We start from the raw sequence: 22,085 nt of genomic DNA, 5'->3' as shown, positions 1-22,085 counted from the left end.
GATGGCGCTCGGAGTGCAACACGGTCCTCGCAACTTTTTTCCAAAATTTCAGGGATGAAAGATATTGTGATTTTGTTGCGGAATCCAAAGTTACAGCTGATTTGGAGATGTTTTGATCGGTCAAATTGTCAGACAAAGGTTGAATTAAGAGGGTTTCAAAAATTAGGGTTTTGACATTTAACCACTTAATTTTCAAAATTAAAGTACAGATATGAATTGATAATTTGTAATAGAAAAGCAGATCTGAAGCAAGCATTAACAATTAAACATTTCGCAAGTTCAATATTCAAAAAGAAAATTTAGGGTTTTTATGCAATCACCTCTAAAATTTTGCAAAAGATCAAACATGGAAATGTAATCAAGGAATCAATTTTCAGATCTAAGCATGAAAAATCAGAAAGGATGTTCACGTCGGGTTCACCAAAATGTAAAGCAGAAAATCACGGTCGAACCCTAGTTGTTCTCCCCTCTTCCAACTCCGAGGAGAGAGAAGGGAGGTTCTCTAGGATTCGATGGGTTTTCACTTAGGGGAGAGACTTTACATTCAAAAGAGGGGTTGAAACTCATAAGATCCAATCCCACACAATGTAGTATTGGATGCTAAGTGAATTTCAAGGATTTGGAAAGCAATACTACCCTCTTTTGTAAAGAATGTTGTTTTAGGCTAGGAATGCATAGAAAGTCATAAAGATTCGCTTATAAACTGAGTTCAGGTTATAGGATGAAGCTGCGGACCTAGAATTAGCAGTAAAATGTCGATACGGCCCTGTCCTGCAAATTTGAGAAAAAGTTGTCGGGATGATGGCGCCCGGCGCCACGGTCCTCCGAAAAATCCGCGAAACGAAGGGGGATCGGTTCGTCTCTACACAAGGATTCCAGATCTTCAATCTCAGCCGCGTACCTACAACCTACACACAGAAAAGCGAAGACGATTGGGGGGTTAGGGATTAGGGGTTTGCCTTTAGGTCAAACCCTGGTTTTGGAATTAACCAAGAAATGAGCAAGAGCTGTAAATGTAAATGACTGTAATGTAAAACAAGTACTAATACCTTGTTCTAAGGATGTTGGTATCCTTATGTGCAAAGGTTTAGATGTTGTATGTTGTATGTTGTTGTAGCATGTAGTAAGTGATCTCCTCTTCAATGGTTGAATCCTTGACTTGAATGCAACACTTAGCCTTGAATGGAGACTTGGAATGATCAATTGCTTGAATGCTTGAATGCTTGAGTATAGTTTCCACGCTTTTTACACATATCCTCCTCATGCCAAATGAGAGAGAAAAATGTAGTTTATATACTTGTCAATTAGGGTTATTAGACTGATTTTCCCGACCTTAGGCCGACCAGGGAAGTATATTTTCCAATTTGCAATCAAAAAGACCCGATATCACTTAGAAAACCGGGCCCAAAATAGGATCCCGGGACCAGGGCGCTGGGCGCCATGGTCCTGGAGGACCAGGGCGCTGGGTGCCCTGGTCCTGAGGGACCAGGGCGCTGGGCGCTCTGGTCCTGAGGGACCAGGGCGCTGGGCGCTCTGGTCCCACCTCCAGGACAGCGGGGTGCAAGGAGGTTCAGGCCAGGGTGCATGAAAAATGCAGTTTTTGGTGTCGTGAGCGAGTTTTGGGGTCTCCATTCAGGTTGCGTGTTGCATCGCCATCGTGAAGACCGAAATGCAGTCGAAATTGCAAGTGTCGCAATTTTAGGATGCTACAAGAAGAGATTCTTGAACCTGGGAGAGAAAACATATGACTGCAGGAAGTGTTTTGATAATATATGTGAGGCATTTGGATCACTATGCACCATCACTGATAGTATCATGAGAAAGGACTCTATGGGGGTAGTGTCGAGACAGAGTTTAAGATAAAGAAGAAATAAAGGAAGTTGGATAAGGAAGGGAAGATGGACAAGGACATTAAAGACATGGAGGACAATCAAGAGGATACTTGGGTGAATTAGGTTAAAAGGATTCAATAAATTTGGAATATGATCAACAATAATTAAGTTGTTTTTCTTAGTTTTTTCTTTGTTTAATACTCTTCTTATGATAGTAGTTTATGCAGCTAGTATATATGATAGTTTGAGGCCTACATTCCACTTAAACTAGACTTTTATGATGACTATCTCTACTGTTAAATTTCTTAGCCTTGTTGATACTCAAAATACTTTTATTATGTTTGGTAGGCAGTGGTTAGTTAATATTAGTATGTTTAGTTATAGAGTCATGTTATTTTTTTATTACTTTTGAGGAACAACTGATGGGGATTTCTTGATTAGCTATTTGATGCCAGTTATTTTGTTGTTGTACTATGATTTTGTTGTTTTGTAGGTTCAAGGCCTTCTCCCTACTAATATAATAAAAAACTAAGAGCTCAAAGAATTGATAAACCTTTGATTTCCAAAACATATCAAGCAACTCTTTTAATAATCCAATATTCCTTAAAAGAAAAAAAAACTTTCACATCTCTTCCAATCTTAAGAATTACACATTTTTTAATATTAAGACTATTTATCAATATATTTTTTCAAAGTACTAAATCAAGCCATAAAACATGAATACCTTAATCTTTTACAAACTAATAATTCATAGATTTGATGATCTAAAAAATACACCAAAACACTCCAAAATAGTTTAATCTTTCCTTCACAAACAAAGCTCTTTTAACTATAATTTCTAAAATGAAAACCCAATACTTTAATCAATTTGATGAAATTATTGTATCAAACTTGGATTAGAATTGGCATGCATATCACAAATTCACCACTGTCGAACAACTGGTGAACCATCACTACCTGAAAATCAATTGCAATCTAGAGTTAGAAAATTCTCAAGACAAAAAGAACAAAATCTTACGATAACTAATTAAATTAACTGAAAATCTCCTTTTTCCTTTCATTGATCAACACACATATTCGACTGAACATCTCCCTCAAGAATTTTTTGATCCAGGAAATTTTCAACCATGAAAATGATAAATAGATAGCAATGAAAATAAAAATGATAAGTCAATCTAAATTGACCTGGTTTTTCTAAGAACATGGAGACTATGTTAGAAGATGTTAATTTCCTATGCTGACAAATAAAACTAAATTTAGTACTTTCTTTATTTTGCAAAAAGTAAGTTTTTCTATCCTCCACACATGCATAGCTTCTACCGTAAAACTAGTAGATAGATATTTTAGAAGGATTTCAGATCTTCTATAAATAAAAGTGATTGTAATCGATTTAGGGATTATTAATAAAAGTTTGATTTTATCTCATTGCAGTAGCAATCTGTTTTTGTGTTGAAGCATGGATTTATTGTTTTGTTTTCTATTTCTATTATGATCTCTTCCTTCAAATTGATATCAGAGCTAAGGTTAAAAGTTTTTTTGCAGATCTAAATTATTTTTTTGGTGTAGAACTTTATGATAGAGAAAGGAGATTGTTGTAGCAAGTCATGGCAACAAATAATACTCAAATTCAGCCTCAAATTCCAATCTTCAATGGTAAGAATTATGAGTTTTGGACAATTAAAATGAAGACTTTGTTTTTCTCACAAGATATTTGGGATTTGGTAGAGAAAGGTTTTGCAGAACAACAAGATGATGCAGCTTATCAGAGACTACAACAAGCAGAAAAAGATCAACTTAAAGATACCTATTTTTAATTCAGCAAGCAATGGATGAGTCAATCTTTCCTAAGGTTTTGGCAGCAACAAGATCCAAGAAAGCATGGGAGACTCTAGAAACAACCTATCAAGGTAATACAAAGGTGAAAGTGGCTAAATTACAATCTCTTAGGAGAAATTTTGAAAATTTACAAATGAAAGAATCTGAGTCTGTAAACCAATTTATGAATCAAGTGTTGAATGTTGTGAATCAAATTAGATCTAATGGAGAAGAATTAAGAGATCAAAAGGTTATTGAAAAAATTCTCAGGAGCTTGCCTAGTAAATTTGACTCTATAGTTGTAGCAATTGAAGAATCAAAAGATTTGTCACAGTTATCAGTAGATGAGTTAATGGGTTCTTTATTAACACACGAATCAAGATTGAATAGAAACAATAATGCCTCTTTTGAGAATGCTTTCAGAGAACAAGGTTCATCAGGAAGAGGAAGATCAAATTCCAGAGGAAGAGGAAGAGGCAGAGGTGGACAGATGAATACAGATCAAGGAGAAAGGACCGATTAGTCCAATCATAGTTTCAATAATAGAGGATGAGGTAGAAACCAATTTCAAGAACAATCATCAAGGTTTGATAAATCCAATATTTGATGTTATTATTGTAAGAAATATGGTCATTTTGCATATGAATGTAGAAAGAAAATATAGCGTCCTAAAATTGTGACACTTGCAATTTCGACTGCATTTGGGTCTTCACGATGGTGACGCAACACTGAACCTAAATGGAGACCCTGAAACCTATTTACGACATCAAAAACTGCATATTTTTGCACCATGTCCTGATCCTTCCTTGCACCCTGCTATCCCGGGAGGTGGGACCATGGTGCCCAGCGCCCTGGTCCCTGGCCCTATTTTGGGCCCGGTCTCTTATGGGGCAGCGGGTCTTTAAGTTTGCAATTCGGAAAATAATCTTTCTAGGTCGGCCCAAGGTCGGAAAAATCAATCTTTTAATCCTAATTGACAAGTATATAAACTACATTTCCTCTCCCATTTTGAGGAGAAAAAAACATATGCATACAAGAGGCGGAAGCGCTAGGCAAACATTCAAACATTCAAGCATTCAAGCATTCCTTCACGCAATTGAGCATTCTAAGTCTCCATTCAAGGCTAAGTGTTGCATTCAAGACAAGGATTCAACCATTGAAGAGGAGATCACTTACAACATACAACATACAACATCATTACACCTTCGCATGTAAGAATACAAACATTCTTACAACAAGGTATCAGTACTTGTTTACATTACAAACATTTACATTTACAACATTCTCATTTCTTGGTTAATTCCAAAACCGGGGTTTGACCTAAAGGCAAACCCCTAATCCCTAACCCCCCAATCATCCTCTCTTTTCTATGTGTTGGTTGCAGGTACCTGGCTATAATTGAAGATCTGGAATCCTTGTGCAGAGACGAACAGATCCCCCTTCATTTCGCGGATTTTTCAGAGGACCGTGTACACGCCGGGCGCCATCGTCCCGTCAACTTTCACTCAAATTTGCAAGACAACACCATCTCGACATTTTACTGCTAATTCCAGGTTCGCAGCTTCATCTCGTATTCCTATCTCTGTTTATAAGTGAATCTTTCTTACCTTACATGCACTCTTAGTTCAATCCTTCTATCTACATTCTTTACAAAAGAGGGTAGCCTTGCTGTCTCAACCCTTGAAACTCATTCAGCATTCAATCTTGCATTGTGTGGGATTGGATCTTGTGGGTTTCAACCCCTCTTTTGAATGTAAAGTCTCTCCTAAGTGAAAACTGTCAATCCTAGTGACCTCCTTTCTCCTTGGAGTGGGGGGAACACCTAGGGTTCGATTTTCTGCTTTACATTTTGGTGAACCGGACGTGAAACATCCTAATTCTGATTATTCATGATTAGATCTGAAAAATTGGATTCCGTAAATACATTTCCATGTTTGATCTTGTGCAAATTTTAGAGGTTAATTGCATAAAAACCCTAAATTTTCTTTTTAGTAATTGAGCTTGTGAAATGTTTAATTGTTAATGGTTGTTTTAGATCTACCCTTCTATTGCAAATTATCAATTCATATTTGTGCTTTAATTCTGAAAATTAAGTGGTTAAGTTTCAAAACCCTAATTTTTAAAACCCTCTTGATTCAACCTTTGACCGATAATTTTACTGATCAAAACACCTCCAAATCGACTGTAATTTTGGATTCCACAACAAAATCACAATATCTTTCATCCCTGAAAATTTTGAAAAAAGTTGCGAGGACTGTGTGCACCCCGAGTGCCATCGTCCCCGACATTTTTTTCGAAATTTCGGGAGCTAGATCTTACTGTATTTTTCTGCTAAAATCCAGAATCTTGGCTGATTTCATCAATTCTAACACTTTCAAAATTAAAGTCAAAATTGGGCTAGTGACTGCATGCATTAAGGCTTCTAATCATTCAAAAAATTGTTGAAATTGAGATTTTGTGTCAAAATTGTGTTTCTTACTGTCCTAAATCTGAAAAGTGTGTTGGCATCCATTCAAAATTTCAGTGCTTTATTCAAATTTTTGCAGTTTGTGGCTCTTGAAATTAAGTGTTTAATTGCAACAACTTTGATTTCCACTTTCAAAATTGAATTTTGCATGAAATTGAGTCAACTTTTAAATTTCAAAGCTTGCATTGCTTTTAGTATTCCCTCTAAAATCATAAAATTCAAAATTTCAGTTTCCCTCTCTTTTTCAAAATTCAAATTTTGCATTTTTCAACAATCTTGGTAGGGTTCAATTTTGAGATTACAAATTTAATTTGGCCTATCTATAGATTGTAAAATCATTCAATTTTTTCAGATTAGCTTTAAAATCATCATAACTTTCATCTCTGAAAATTTCGAAAAAAATTGCGAGGACCGTGTGCACTTCGTTCGCCACGGTCCCTGACATTTTTTCCGAAATTTTGGGAGATTGTCGTGATTGCATTTAACAGCCTAAATCTTGGAGATTGGCTGATTTTATTGAAATTTGCTACCTCTAAATTCAAAATCTTCTTTCCCTCTCTAGTGCATGAGTTTTACAACAATAAGCCCTACTTACACTATTCCCATTAGACGAAGCCTTAGAATTAAGTCTTTCCAAGGTTTAATTACCGAGGAGATGGAACCTAATTTGAATGGCCTTTTTAACGAGGACACGGGTAATTCCTCTAATCCTCTTAATGATGAAGAAGCTCTCCATGAGGTTTTTGTAGAACAACTTTCGAAATTGGATAACCAATTTGATGATTTTCAGCAATGGATGTCTCATGAGTACCCCGATAGTCAAGCTCTTTCATTAATTGAGGGCCTAAAAGACATGGTTCAAAGTGATAAGAATGGAATTGATATCTTGCGTGGTATTGCACACATCGTGGATTCGAATGTAATGCCTATGAAGAGTTGTGCTGAAACTTTAGGTTATACACAACCTCCTACTCCAGTCAATCATTCTATTCCTTTAACAACTTCTATTGCTAGTATACCTACTTTTACATCAAACATAATGACTACTTCAATACAAAACATTCCACCTATGATCACCAGTCATGGGGGCAATCCTTCCTCTTCAATCAACCCTCTTCCTTCATTCAATCCAACTTCTTCATTCATTCCTTCAATGAGTGTACCTATTACATCTCCACAAATGAACATGACGCAAGGGGGCAATTCATTCAACCATTCCATTCCTCCTGGTAGTGATCCTTGTTTCCAATCATCTCCTATGACTAACCATCATAGTGTCCTACCGCCTTACTCTCAATCAATACCTTCTTTCAATAACATAATACCTCCGTCACAATCTAACATGTCTAATATGAACTCTTCGACTGAAGTGACCATTAACAATCTTGCGCAAACTATCTCTTCTTTACAGCAACAAATTGCCTCTATGAATCAATCTAAGTTTAGTGTGCCCACATTTGATGTTGCGAGCCCAGTTTCTCTTGACATTGTTCAAGCTATCCCACCTAAGCATGTTGAAATCCCACAGTTGGAGCTTTATAATGGTAAAGGTGATCCTCTAACACATGTTAAGACCTTTCAAACAGTATGTACCGATTTTGCTCATGACCAAAGGTTGCTTGCAAAACTGTTTACTAGAACATTAAGAGATAAGGCCCTACAATGGTATTACTCATTGCCTTCCTATTCTATTACTTCTTTCCAACAACTTGCAAATGCTTTTATTCAACAATTTCAAAACAATATAAGTCCTAAAGTTACTTTGATTGATTTAATGCATTGTAAACAAGGTGTTAAAGAAAAAGTGACTGATTTCATTGGTAGATATAAGCATTTGTGTGCTCAAATTTCTTTTCCTGTACCTAACAATGATATTCAAAGAATCTTTATTTCTAATTTACAAAAAGATATTAGAGAAAAACTTCTATTTTCTGAGTTTACTTCTTTCCAACAGTTGTGTGCAACTCTTCACAATTATCAACTGACTGTGAATCAAATGGAACAAGCAAATCCTATGGCTCCAAGTGATAAGGGTGATAGTAGTCAACAACCATTTGGGAAGTTTAAACCAAACAGAGGGTTCGTTAAGTTCAATGAAAACATCACCAACAACAATGTGAATGCAGCATCAGGTGTGCCTCCTATTTCTAAGTTTTTCAAGAAAGAAAGAAAGTTTACTCCTTTGAATGAATCATTGCATAGTATTATGAATAAGTTATTGGAACAAAATGTGCTTACTCTCCCTCCTGTAAAGCAAATAGACCCTGCAAAGGTGAATTCACCCTATTTTGATAACAAATCTTTTTGTCAATTTCATCGTCAACCTGGGCATGATACTGAAAAATGTTTTGCTTTAAAGGGTAAAATTCAAGATTTGATTGATAATAATACTATCTCTGTTTTAGGGGTGAATGATAAAGGCAACACATCTATAGCTCCTCCTAACAAAAATCTTAAGATTTTTACTAATCCATTACCTTCTCATACCTCTAATGTGATTGAGACTAATGAATCTTCTTTCTCACCTGATGGTCTTGTGTCTATGACTCCGAATGTGATTAACTTTGTAGAGCAGTAGAAAATTCCTAAAGAACCTTCCATCACATTTGATTCCAGTGAAACTATCAGGGAACCTGATGGTCCTTTATATATAGTTGCAAAAGTCAAGAATGCACCTTGTCGTGGAGTGCTTATTGATCCTTCTTGCATGGTTAATGTCATTACTGAAGAATTTCTTTTTACTTTGCAATTGAATCAAGTGATCTATGACAAAACAAATGTGGTTGTGAAATTATTTGATGCATTTTCTTCTCCTACAATTGGTTCTATTACATTACCTATTGAGGTCCATAACAAATCCCTTGATGTGAGCTTTTCTATTATTCCATCGTCCGAACAATTTCGTGTGAAGCTAGGCTATCCTTGGCTATCTTCCATGAAAGCTATTGCTTCTCCTATTCACAAGTGTTTAAAATTTCCCCATAATGGTGAAGTTGTTACTGTCAATCATAGTCTCTTTAAACCAGCTGAAAGAACTTCTAGCATTCCTATTGATTATTTTTTGCCTAAACAATTCCAATCTCTTCCACCGCGAAGTGATCATCTTTTCAAATCTTATCAAAAGTGGAAAAAAGATATGATCCTATCTCTAAGTGAACCTCGAACACCCAAACTTGATATTCCTATAGTTCTTGAGAAGGAAATTCTTCCTTTGAAAGATAAAACTAATGTCTTTCCTCAAGAAGATTCCCAACCCATTCCTATGGATGTGACTATGAGTAGACCTATACCTCCTCGTCATGATGGACTTGGTCTCCTTCCTAAACCAAATATTCCTCCTTTATGTGGAGCAGTTCCTCCTCTTTCTTTTATAAAGAGAAGAGACCTTCCTCTTCTCCTATTATCCAACCTAAGAGACCACAACCTAAACACCCAAGTGATAAGGATGAGAACATTCCTCCTCCTCAATCTCCTCAACTTCCTACTAAGACTAGACGAAATCGTTCTATGCGTGAACGCTGATGAAAGCGTCGTCTTAGAGCTGCTTCTCAAACTTTGCAATCCCCAAAAACACCTTCAGCTAGTATTATTCCATTTTCTCGTCAGCCAAAAATTGAGCCAAATTCCCCTAAACATAAGATGCATGATGGTCTTGATCCTGTGCGAGTTAAAGATCCTATTTTTACAAATCTTGATGGTGATATAGATGAAAATATTATTCATGATGAAAATGTTACTTCTCTTGCTTCTGATAGTGAATATGAATTTGTTGATATTGATAACCATTTATCTAATGAATTTTCTAAAGTACTTATCTGCTGTGTTGGATGTTCCTCCTCTAGCGTGTTCCCTGCCTTCCTGAAATATTGATAAGCAAGATCGGGGGGTGGATGATGTGCTAGACTAGTTCATTAGCATAGCAGACTCTCTCCTCCTCTCTTTCTTTTGTTACTTCTTCTATGTGTTATTCTCATTCTTCTATTTGTTGTCCTTAGTGTTGTCTACTTGAGGACGATGCAAAGCATTGAGATCTCTTTTGGTCTCTCTCATGTTGACTCAAAAGACACATGTGTTCCCTTCTTCTAGGTGACCTTCCTTGATTGGGGAATGAAGAAAAATTATGCATACATACATATGATATACATGAATTATCATACAGCATACTGACCCCGAGGAAAGTGAAGTCACCTCGTGATTTGTGTTTTGTGTCTATTATCCTTGGGTTTATCTCACACTTGGGGGCTAAACCTTGCGATAACGTGCTCCTTTCCTTTCTCATTTCTTATGTGTATCACTACCTTAAAGCAATCACCCCCGATGAGGCATGTACGATCACTTTAACGTAGGGGGGCATACACCCCGTCCATATCTCTTCAAGATACTTGAAATTTTCTTGACAAATTTAGCTTTGCCTTGAAAATTTTTGATATCTTTCTTGCATGACTCATAGTGAGGGAACCTTACTACTGACAGTCATGGTTCTCCCTCGTGATCTTCCCTTTTACTTTGTCAATCAAAGTCGTAAGATCCTTAGTCCACTAGGGGCTTGGTGTATCTTGCCTCCTTGACGTGGTGAAAGTCTTTCAATGTTGTTTCCTTGTACTTTACCGGAAGTATGGGTATACGCTTATACTCCTGCTAAAGTGGGGGCTAAATGTAGCGTCCTAAAATTGTGACACTTGCAATTTCAATTGCATTTGAGTCTTCACGATGGCGACGCAACACTAAACCTGAATGGAGACCCCGAAACCTATTTACGACATCAAAAACTGCATATTTCTACACCATGGCCTGATCCTTCCTTGCACCCTGCTGTCCCAGGAGGTGGGACCATGGTGCCCAGTGCCCTGGTCCCTGGCCCTATTTTGGGCCCGGTCTCTTATGGGGCAACGGGTCTTTAAGTTTGCAATTCGGAAAATAATCTTTCTAGGTCGGCCCAAGGTCAGAAAAATCAGTCTTTTAATCCTAATTGACAAGTATATAAACTACATTTCCTCTCCCATTTTGAGGAGAAAAAAACATATGCGTACAAGAGGCGGAAGCGCTAGGCAAACATTCAAACATTCAAGCATTCAAGCATTCCTTCACGCAATTGAGCATTCTAAGTCTCCATTCAAGGCTAAGTGTTGCATTCAAGACAAGGATTCAACCATTGAAGAGGAGATCACTTACAACATACAACATACAACATCATTACACCTTCGCATGTAAGAATACAAACATTCTTACAACAAGGTATCAGTACTTGTTTACATTACAAACATTTACATTTACAACATTCTCATTTCTTGGTTAATTCCAAAACCGGGGTTTGACCTAAAGGCAAACCCCTAATCCCTAACCCCCCAATCATCCTCTCTTTTCTGTGTGTAGGTTGTAGGTACACGGCTGTAATTGAAGATCTGGAATCCTTGTGCAGAGACGAACAGATCCCCCTTCGTTTTGCGGATTTTTCGGAGAACCGTGTGCATGCCGGGCGCCATCGTCCTATCAACTTTCTCTCAAATTTGTAGGACAGCACCGTCTCGACATTTTACTGCTAATTCCAGGTCCGCAGCTTCATCCCGTATTCCTATCTCTATTTATAAGTGAATCTTTCTTACCTTACATGCACTCTTAGTTCAATCCTTCTATCTACATTCTTTACAAAAGAGGGTAGCCTTGCTATCTTAACCCTTGAAACTCATTCAACATTCAATCTTGCATTGTGTGGGATTGGATCTTGTGGGTTTCAACCCCTCTTTTGAATGTAAAGTCTCTCCTAAGTGAAAACCGTCAATCCTAGTGACCTCCTTTCTCCTTGGAGTGGGGGGAACACCTAGGGTTCGATTTTCTGCTTTACAAAAACAAGCAGAATTTGAGAAACCTGGAGCAAACTATTAAGATGTATCTGATAATAATTCAAGTAGTTTATTTGTAACATGCAATGTGGCACAAGAAAGCTCTAAGGATGTATGGTTTTTAGATAGTGGTTGTAGTAATCACATGACTAGTAATAGAGAACTATTTTCTAATTTGGATGATTCTGTGAAATCTGAAATAAAATTGGGAAATGATACTATAGTATCTATAATGGGGAAAGGTGTAATAAATGTGTTGACTAAAAATGGAGAAAAAAGGTTTATTCCTGATGTTTATTATGTGCCTAGATTAAAACACAATCTAATGAGTGTTGGTTAATTAATTGAAAAAGGATATAGAGTTCTCTTTAAGAATGATGTTTGCACAATCTTGGATAGAAATCCTAGTGATAGGTTGATTGCCAAGGTCCAAATGACCAAGAACCAGATGTTTCCCCTTCAGATGTATGGAATAGAGGAAGCTAATTTTAAGGCACAAATTTTAGACTAGACATGGCTTTGGCATTTGAGGTATGGACACCTTAATTTTAATGGCTTGAGTTTATTGGAGAAGAAGAATATGGTAAAAGGTTTGCCACCTATCATGCAACCTACTAATTCTTGTGAAAGTTGTATAATGGAAAAACAACATAGAGAAAGCTTTCTTGTGGGAAGTTCAAATAGAGCAAGAGTGCCTTTGGAAGTAGTCCACACTAATATATGTGGCCCAATACAAACCCCATCTTTAGGAGGAAGTCTATATTTTTTGACATTTATTGATGATTTCAATAGGAAAACTTGGATATATTTTTTGAAGGAGAATTTTGATGCTTTCTATAAATTTAAGGAGTTCAAATCAATGGTGGAAAAACAAATTGGACTCTTCATCAAGGTACTCAGATCTAATAGAGGTGGTGAATATAGTTCTAATGAATTTTTGAACTTTTGCAGAGATCAGGGGATCAAGAAACAATTCACAACAAGGTACAAACCACAACAGAATGGTGTAGTAGAGAGGAAGAACAAAACCATAATGGAGATGGCAAGGAGTATGCTAAAAGCTAAAAATTTATCGAATGATTTTTGGGCTGAAGCAGTAGCATGTGTTGTATACATTTTGAATAGAAGTCCCACAAAGAGTGTTAAAGATAGAATCCCTCAAGAAGCATGGAGTGGTAAGAAACATTCTGTATCTCATCTTAGAATCTTTGGATGTGTTGCATATGTTTTAGTTCCAGCTGAAATAAGGAGAAAATTGGATGATAAGAGTAAAAAATGTATTTTTATTGGTTATAGTGAGCAATCAAAAGCTTACAGAATATATAACCCAATTTCAAAGAAGATGATTACAAGCAGGGATGTCATATCTAAGGAGGAAGAAGCATGGGATGGAAATATTGATAGACCAGTCACAATTGGAGCACCAATACCAAATAATGAAGAAGAACAAGAAGAAAATGTTGATCACCCAAATCAAGGAGGACCAAGCACTCCACCAAGAAATTTTTTTCAAGGTCAATCATCAAAATATGCAGAGCATCTTACTCCAAAAGAAGGTAATGAGACAACTCCTACATTTGCTAAATCACAAGGTAAGAAAATGAGAGGCTTGAAAGAGATATATGAACAAGGTGATGAATGCTTGGATTTTAGTTCAAATTTTGCTTTATTCTCTTGTGATCCTATGTGTTTTGAAGGAGTTAAGGAGGAACATTGGATCAAGTCCATGGATGAAGAAATTAATTCCATTGAAAGAAATCATACATGGGAGCTCATGGATTTACCAGAAGGTAAAGATTGCATTGGTGTCAAAATGGGTTTATAAAACCAAATTTAATGTAGAAGGTGAAATTGATAAACATAAGGCTAGATTAGTAGCAAAAGGTTATGCACAACAACATGGAATTGATTATACTGAAACATTTGCACCCATTGCTAGCCTTGATATAGTTAGAATGGTTTTAGCAATAGCTGCTCACAATAAATGGAATTTTTTTCAAATGGATGTTAAATCTACATTTTTGAATGGTTTTCTAGAAGAAGAAGTGTATATGAAACAACCACCAGGTTATGAAATGCATGGACATGAAGACAAGGTCTATAGATTGAATAAGGCACTTTATGGTCTCAAACAAGCACCTAGAGCATGGTATAGCCGGATTGATTCATACATGATTAGCAATGGTTTCAGTAGAAGCAGTAATGAGCCCACTCTATACACAAAGATTAACAAAGAAGGTCAGATTTTGATTGTGTGCTTATAGGTAGATGATTTGATTTTCACTAGAAATTTGTTTGTAGACACTTTTAAATCAGAAATGGTGAAGGAATTTGAAACGACAGATTTGGGGTTGATGAGATATTTCTTAGGTATTGAAGTTGTTCAATCTGATAAAGGAATTTTTATCTGTCAATCTAAGTATGCCAAGGATGTATTGAGGAAGTTTAATATGTTGAATTCTAAATCATCACCAACCCCAGTTGCAACAGGAACAAAATTAAGCAGAGAGGACAAGGGGTCAAATGTTCATCCAACTTTGTTTAAGAGGCTTGTTGGGATTCTCATGTATGGTATTAGTTTAATCTCAAGATTCATGGAGTCACCAAAAGACTTATATTGGCAAGTTGGAAATAGGATATTGAGATATGTTGCAGGAACCAAGGGATATGGAATTTTCTATTCCACCACTAATGAGTTTGATTTGATTGGTTATACTGATAGTGATTTTGCAAGTGATATTGATGATAGGAAGAGTACTTCCAGATATATCTTTCATTCTGGTACAGGTGCAATCTCATGGGCATCAAAGAAGTAGCCTATAGTGATCCTTTCATTAGCTGAAGCTGAATATGTAGCAGCAACATCAGCAGCATGTCAAGCAATCTGGATTAGGAGAATATTGAAGGATCTATTACAAGCATAAGAGGAGCCTACACCATTGTTCTGTGACAACAAATCGGTAATTGCATTATCAAAGAACCATGTTTTTCACCAGAGGAGCAAGCACATTGATACGAGATATCACTTCATCAGAGCATTGGTCAATAATGGAGAAATCTATCTTGAATTCTACAGATCTGAAGATCATTCAGCTGATATTTTTACTAAGGCACTACCGAGAGACAACTTTGAATATTTAAGAGAAAATTTAGGAATAATAGAAGCTGAGATTATTAATAGAAGAAATTAAGGAGGAATGTTAGAAGATGTTAATTTCCTCTACAGACAAATAAAACTAAATTTAGAACTTTCTTTATTTTGCAAAAAGTAAGTTTTTCTATCCTCCACACATGCACAGCTTCTACCATAAAACTAGTAGATAGATATTTTAGAAGTATTTCAAATCTTCTATAAATAAAAGAATGATTGTAATCGATTTAGGGATTATTAATAAAAGTTTGATTTTATCTCATTGCAGTAGCAATCTATTTTTGTGCTGAAGCATGGATTTATTGTTTTGTTTTCTATTTCTATTGTGATCTCTTCCTTCAGACTATTCCTCTATATTTCCCTAATGCAGTGATCCACATAATTCTGAAGATCCTCTATCTGATCACAACAACTCTATTGTTTCCTCTTGACATCATCCACAACACCCTTGAGGTTAGCGGTTTGATCCTTCAAGCTCTTATGTCTCTCCACAATATCATTCACTCAAACTCTCTAGTTAACCTCATCTTTGAAATATATGTTAACAATTCAGAGGATCGAACTAATGGTTTCCTCTAGTCGCTCCATGTAAGTGCTAATTTGATTCATCTCCCAAATCCCTCCATAATTTACTTTCCAGATTGTATCGACAACCTCACATTTTACCTTGATTGTATTCTCATATTTTATCAAGAGGGAGCTGATCAAATTTCCCATGGACGCAATAGGAATCAATGGGATAGTGGCCATGACTAGCACAAATGATAGTACCACCATGACCATTGCTAATATAGAACAAGTAACCACAATCGCAAACACCAATTCAAATATAACATTAGAAATCTTTTGCCACGCCTTCATGCTCTTGAACTTTATATCAAGTTTCCTTTTCTATCCTTTGAATTTCTCCATAATCTTTTCATGTTGTTGGTGGATAGGTTTTTCTTATAAGGGGCCTAATTATACTCAGAGGTTAAATTTTCCCTACTTCTATCAACGTGGTTTCTCCTTATATTTTGCAATAGTATCCCCAAGATGGGGTCAAGGGGCAACACCCCTTGCAGGGTCTACGGACAATGTTGTTGGCATGATTGGAATAACAAATATATTGAAGGACTAATGGTGATGATATATTGAAGGATTGATGGTGATGATATAGTTGAGATGTTGGTTGGTAAGTTGATGTTCAGTTATTTGTGTTGTCATTGATGAAAACTATGACAAATTTGTTTTACTATGTTATATTTTATTTATTCTTGATTACTTTGTCATCTAGGTATACTGGTGTAACCTAACGGGTAATGGATTAAGTTGGTGAGATGAACTATGTAGTTGATAGAAAACTGGTAAATAGGACTTAAACCGTTAAATGTGAAATAGTGTTACACTTAAGTGATTGGTTCTAAAGATTGATGAGGAATTAGGTGTTGTTGTTTGAAACATGTGTTTATATCATTGTAATAAATCTTTGGTCTGAACTGTATCATTTTTGAATGATCGGAATGCTGGCATATGTGAACCAATATGTTGACATGATGATATTGTGTTGTCATTGATGTCAATATGTTTAAAAGTGAACCGGTATATTGACTTCAAAAGGGTTCAAAGAATAGCTTGTGGGTATTCATCCCCACCATGGTTTTTCCTAGTTTGGTTTCCACATGAAAAATATGTGCGTTATGTGTGATGCCTTTCATGTGATGGTTTGTTATTCTCTGTCAAAGTGGTAATGCATGATTAATCCAGTAGGTCATTATACTTTTGATGTATTCCCTGGTTATGCATATGAGTAAAGTGAAATGGAGATGTTAGGTAGGTGATGATCTAAGTGTTAACCAGTTTATGCTTATCTCAATCCTTTTTGGTTTTACCGGTTGTACTCTGTGTTAGACTGGTGTCATTGTTTGGTAGTCAATTTCAGTGTTTGCAGTCTAACCGGTTTAGGGAAAAAAAATTTGTCGATACTGATTCACCCTCCCCTCTCAGTACCGGTTTGGTACTAACTATTCATCATTGAGTTATCAATTGGTATCAGAGCATCCTCCAGGTCCTCTGTGTTGTAAGCTTAACCGCTTGAGGGAAAGATCCTATTGTAATGATGAAGAGGGAAGGTCCAATGTTCAATAGAGATAATTTCAGTATATGGAAGGACATAATGAAAATATACATCAGAAGCATGGGTGCTCAACTTTGGAGCTATGTTGAGAATTCTTATGTTATTCCTACCAGTACTCTCATCGATGATCAAAAGAGAGAAATCTAGGAGAATGGGCAAGTCATGGAAGCCCTAATTAGCAGTCTTTCTAACATTGAGTTTATTGATGTTCAGGATAAAGAGAATAACAAAGAAGTATGGGATGCCCTTGAGAATAACTATGGTAGTGATGAGCATGTTAAACAACCTAAGGAAGAAAAACTTAGGGGAAAGTTTGAAGATATGCAGATAGTTGAAGGAGAGACCATTCAACAATATGGAATAAGAATCAAAACTATTGTTGGTGATATCAAGAGTGTAGGTGGTGTAATGGAAGATTCCACTATTGTTAGCAAAGTTCTGAGATCCTTATTACTGATCTATGCAATAAGGGTTGCTGCCATTCAAGAGTTGAGGTCAATAGACAAGACTAAGGTATCCCTAGACTCCATCATTGAAAAGTTGATAGCCTATGAGCTAAATAGTTTTGATGGTAGTATTCAGAAGACTGAATGATCAGCTTTTAGAGCATCTACTGCACCATCTAGAAAAGGAAAAGAAGCAAGCACTAGTGGTGAACCAAGACACTGCAGAGAAATAGATGATGAGGAGATCTTGATGGAATTTGAATCTCTTCTTGCCAAGAGACTTCCTAAGGGAACTGGTAAATACAAAGGTAAGCTCCCTTTGAAATGTTTTTCTTGTAACTGGATAGGACACATTGTTGTAAACTGTCCTAATGGTGATAACAAGGACAAACCGAAGAAGTTCAAGAAGTTCAAAGGAGAAAACTAGAGAAACTATTTTGTAGTAGTTGATGAAGGTGTCACTGATGAGGAATTAGAAGATGAAGAAAATGAAGATATTGTGTTTGTAGTGGTCAAGGAAGATGTATCAGATAAGAAGGCTCTTGTCTCCCACTTTGATAATTCCAATGAGTGGATTATTGACAGTGGTTGTTCTCACCACATGACTGGTGACCAGAGCAAGTTTCTATCTGTGGAAGAGTATGATGATGGTGTGGTTCGCTTTGGTAATGATGCACCATGTATGGTAAAAGGAAGAGGGTCCATCTCTCTAAATGGAAAAAGCAGTGTTGACAATGTGTATTGGGTAGAAGGTCTCAGAGACAACCTATTGACTGTTGACCAGCTAAATGATAGTGGACTAACTCTGGAATTCAAAAATGGAGTGTGCAAAATCAAAGGAAAGAATGGTGAACTGATGGCCACCGGTATGCAGAGCAAAGGTAACCTATTTCAGCTGAATGCAAATATAAGTAAATGTCCTATGGCTAAGTTTGATGATAGCTGGATATGGCATAGGAGACTCTGGCATGTGAACTTTAATAACATTGTGAAAGATAGTAAGATCAAAGTAGTTAGAGGACTGCCGATGCTAAGAAAACCAAAAAATCCTCTGTGTAGAGAATGTCAATAGGGGAAAAATATCCTCCTCAACCTTCAAAGGTAAATCTTTCACTACAGACAATTTACTCGATCTTGTGCATACTAATTTGTGTGGTCCTATGAAAACTAGGAGTGTGCAAGGAGATAGGTACTTTTTGATTCTTACAGATGATTGCTCAAGAATGATGTGGGTCACATTCTTGAAGGACAAGTCTGAAGCCTTTGGAAAGTTCAAAGCTTTCAGAGCACTGGTAGAAAAGGAAAGCGATAGAAGAATCAAATGCCTAAGAACTGATCAAGGAGGGGAATTCACTTCCGGTGAATTCAACAAATATTGTGAAGAGAATGGCATCAAGAGGCAACTGTCTGCCCCCCAAACTCCATAACAGAATGACTTAGTAGAAAGAAACAACTGGACTATGGTTGAAGTAGCAAGAACTATGTTGATCCAAGGAAAGGTTGCTCACACCTTTTGGAGAGAAGCGGTGAGCACTACAGTCTACACAATGAACCGGGTACTCATCAAGAAAGGAAAGGATAAGACTCCTTATGAGTTTTGGACTGGTAAGACACCAGTGGTAAGCTACTTTAGATTGTTTGGTAGCAAATGCTATATCAAGAGAAGTGAACATTAGAGTAAGTTTGATGTAAAATGTGATGAGGGAATATTCCTAGGATATTCCACCAAAAGTAAAGCTCTCAAATGTTTCAATAATAGGACTCAGAGAATCATTGAAAGCATCAATGTTAAGATTGATGAAAAATCTAAGAAACTTGAGGGAACTGACAGTGAGCATGTAGGAGATGAACTGGTAGTAACCTTGTGGGAACCGGTTGCAAATCTGCCTAGTACCAGTAATTGTGCTCCTACACTAGTAGAGGTTGATGTTGATGAAGATGAGGATGAAGAATAAAAGAAAGAGGAATCTTTTAAGAATATACGTAGGTATGTTAAACTCAATCATGATCCAAAGTAGATCATAGGAGACAAAGATGCAGCAATTCTTACAAGAAGAAAGGTCATAGAAAACTCATGTATGATCTCTGAATTTGAGCCTAAATCATTCAAAGAGGCACATAAAGATGAATACTAGATCAAGGCAATGGAAGAGGAACTTGACCAGATAGAGAAAAATGGTACATGGTCTATGGTACCCAGACTGGAGCATAAAAATGTCATTGGAACTAAATGGGATTTTCAGAAATAAGCTGAATGAGGATGGCATAGTGGTAAGGAACAAAGCTAGACTGGTATGTAAAGGATATGCTGAAGAAGAAGGGGAAGACTATGGAGAAACCTTTGCTCTAGTAGCAAGATTGGAAGGAGTTCGTATGCTTCTTGCATATGCAGCCTTTAAAGGATTCAAGGTATACCAAATGGATGTAAAATCTATATTCCTAAATGGAATACTTGAAGAGGAGGTGTATATAGAGCAACCAAATGGGTTTGCCTTATCAGAAGATACTGACATGGTGTGTAGGCTACATAAAGCCTTGTATGGACTAAAGCAGGAACCTAGGGCATGGTATGAATGCTTGCACTCCCATCTTGTGAATATTGGATATGAAAGAAAAAGTGAAGATAGCAATATCTACTTGAAATTAGAAGAAGGCCAGATTCTGATTTGTGAAGTATTTGTTGATGATATATTATTTGGTTCAGATGACAAGATGAGTCATGACTTTGTAGATGAGATGAAAAAGGAGTTTGAGATGTCACTCATAGGGGAGATTAAGTTCTTCATTGGACTGCAAATTCAGCAAATGAAAGATGGAATCTTTATTACTCAGTCCAAGTATGTCAAAGAGGTGTAGAAGATCTTTGGTATGGAAGACAGCAAACCGGTTGGTACACCAATGGTAACTAGTTGTAAACTATCCAAAGAGGATGACTCAACATTGGTAAATGAGAAGGATTATCAATCAATGATTGGTAAGTTACATTATGTAGTGCATAGTAGACCAGACATTGTACATGCAGTAGGCATTGCTGCACGTTTTTAGAAAAGCCCTAGAGAATCCCACTTGGTTGCAGTCAAGTAGATTCTGAGATATCTGAAGGGAACTATTGACTATGGTTTATGGTATCCACATAATGATGATTTCAACTTGAAAGTGTTCACAGATGTTGATTGGGCTAGTAAAGTGGATGACTAGAAGAGCACAATGGGTGGTGCATTCTTTCTCAGTGGAAGACTGGTCTGATGTTTGAGTAAAAAGTAGAGTTGTATCCCTCTATCTACAGCTGAAGTGGAGTATGTTGCAGCCTTTATGAACTGCACCCAGACTATTTGGATGAAGCATGTGTTGAATGGCTTCAAAGTTCCTATATCTGAACTGGTAAGCATATTTTGTGATAACACAAATGCTATTAATATTTCCAAAAATCCGGTATTGCATGCTAGAACCAAGCACTTTGAGCTCAAGTATCATTTCTTGAGGGAGAAAGTTTAGAACAAAGAGAATGTATTGGAACATGTTTCCAGTAAGGAGTAGTTAGCAAACATATTCACCAAGCCTTTACCAAAGGCTACATTTACCTATTTGAGAGGTGAATTAGGGGTTCTTCCCCTTCAAGAGGTGAACTAAAGGTATGTGTTCCACATCAATTAGGTATTGCATTGCCAAATATTTTCAGGATTGATGTGTTGAAGGATGCTACTCCTCAGGGGGAGCAACATAGTGAAACATGGTAAGCTTGTGCCTCCACTTTGGCATTGTTGTCAAAGGGGAAGAAGATGTGAAGTGGGATAGATATATTTGTGCAGTATTGAGGAGAAGAAGATGCGAAGCAGACAGATATCTTTGTATATTGCCATCAATACCAAAGGGGGAGATTTTTGGCATATGTGAACCAGTATGTTGACATGATGATATTATGTTGTCATTGATCTCAATATGTTGAAAAGTGAACCGATATATTGAAGTTAAACAACTAGCAAAGTGAACCGATATATATGCAAAAGGCGAAGCGGCACATTGTGAACTGGTATATATGCAAAAGATGAAGCGGCACACTGTGAACCGGTATAACATTGTGAACCGGTATGTGGAAATGAAGCGGTATGCTTGTTCAAGGTGAACCGATATGTTGGTAGCCTCAGCTTAAGGGTTTCCGGTTGATGCATTACCTGGGTAATTCAACCAATGATATCTTGTGATGAGTTAAAGAATTGTAATGAGGATTAGATCATGCTACCAAGTCAACCTTGTGCACGTGAAGGATCTTGCATGAAGGTGATCGATCCTATCTACCTCAGGAATGTGCGAAGTCTCTGTAAATGGTGGAGAGTGCGTGATGGGTTATCAGCTTCTTGAAGCAGAAAAGAATGAACAATGGAGAATATCTTGAGATCTATTCAAGACCGTTGCATTCA

General features: G+C 36.8%; 1 protein-coding gene across 1 annotated transcript; it reads left to right on the top strand.

Annotated features, from left to right (window-relative positions):
• The first annotated feature begins 3,657 nt into the window (after positions 1-3,657).
• LOC131875327 (uncharacterized) lies at positions 3,658-4,170 on the top strand. The gene has a single exon (XM_059219414.1). It carries the CDS (start codon positions 3,658-3,660, stop codon positions 4,168-4,170), a length of 513 nt encoding a protein of 170 aa, XP_059075397.1.
• Positions 4,171-22,085: the final 17,915 nt, after the last annotated feature.

Source organism: Cryptomeria japonica, chromosome 4 (assembly GCF_030272615.1).
Source record: "Cryptomeria japonica chromosome 4, Sugi_1.0, whole genome shotgun sequence".
Lineage (NCBI taxonomy): Eukaryota > Viridiplantae > Streptophyta > Pinopsida > Cupressales > Cupressaceae > Cryptomeria > Cryptomeria japonica.
Note: the sequence above shows the minus strand (reverse complement) of the source record. Positions and strands in the feature narration are given on the sequence as shown.

Excerpts from the sequence above, each read along its gene's own strand:
- LOC131875327 (XM_059219414.1), top strand. The coding sequence starts at position 3,658 with ATGGATGAGTCAATCTTTCCTAAGGTTTTGGCAGCAACAAGATCCAAG.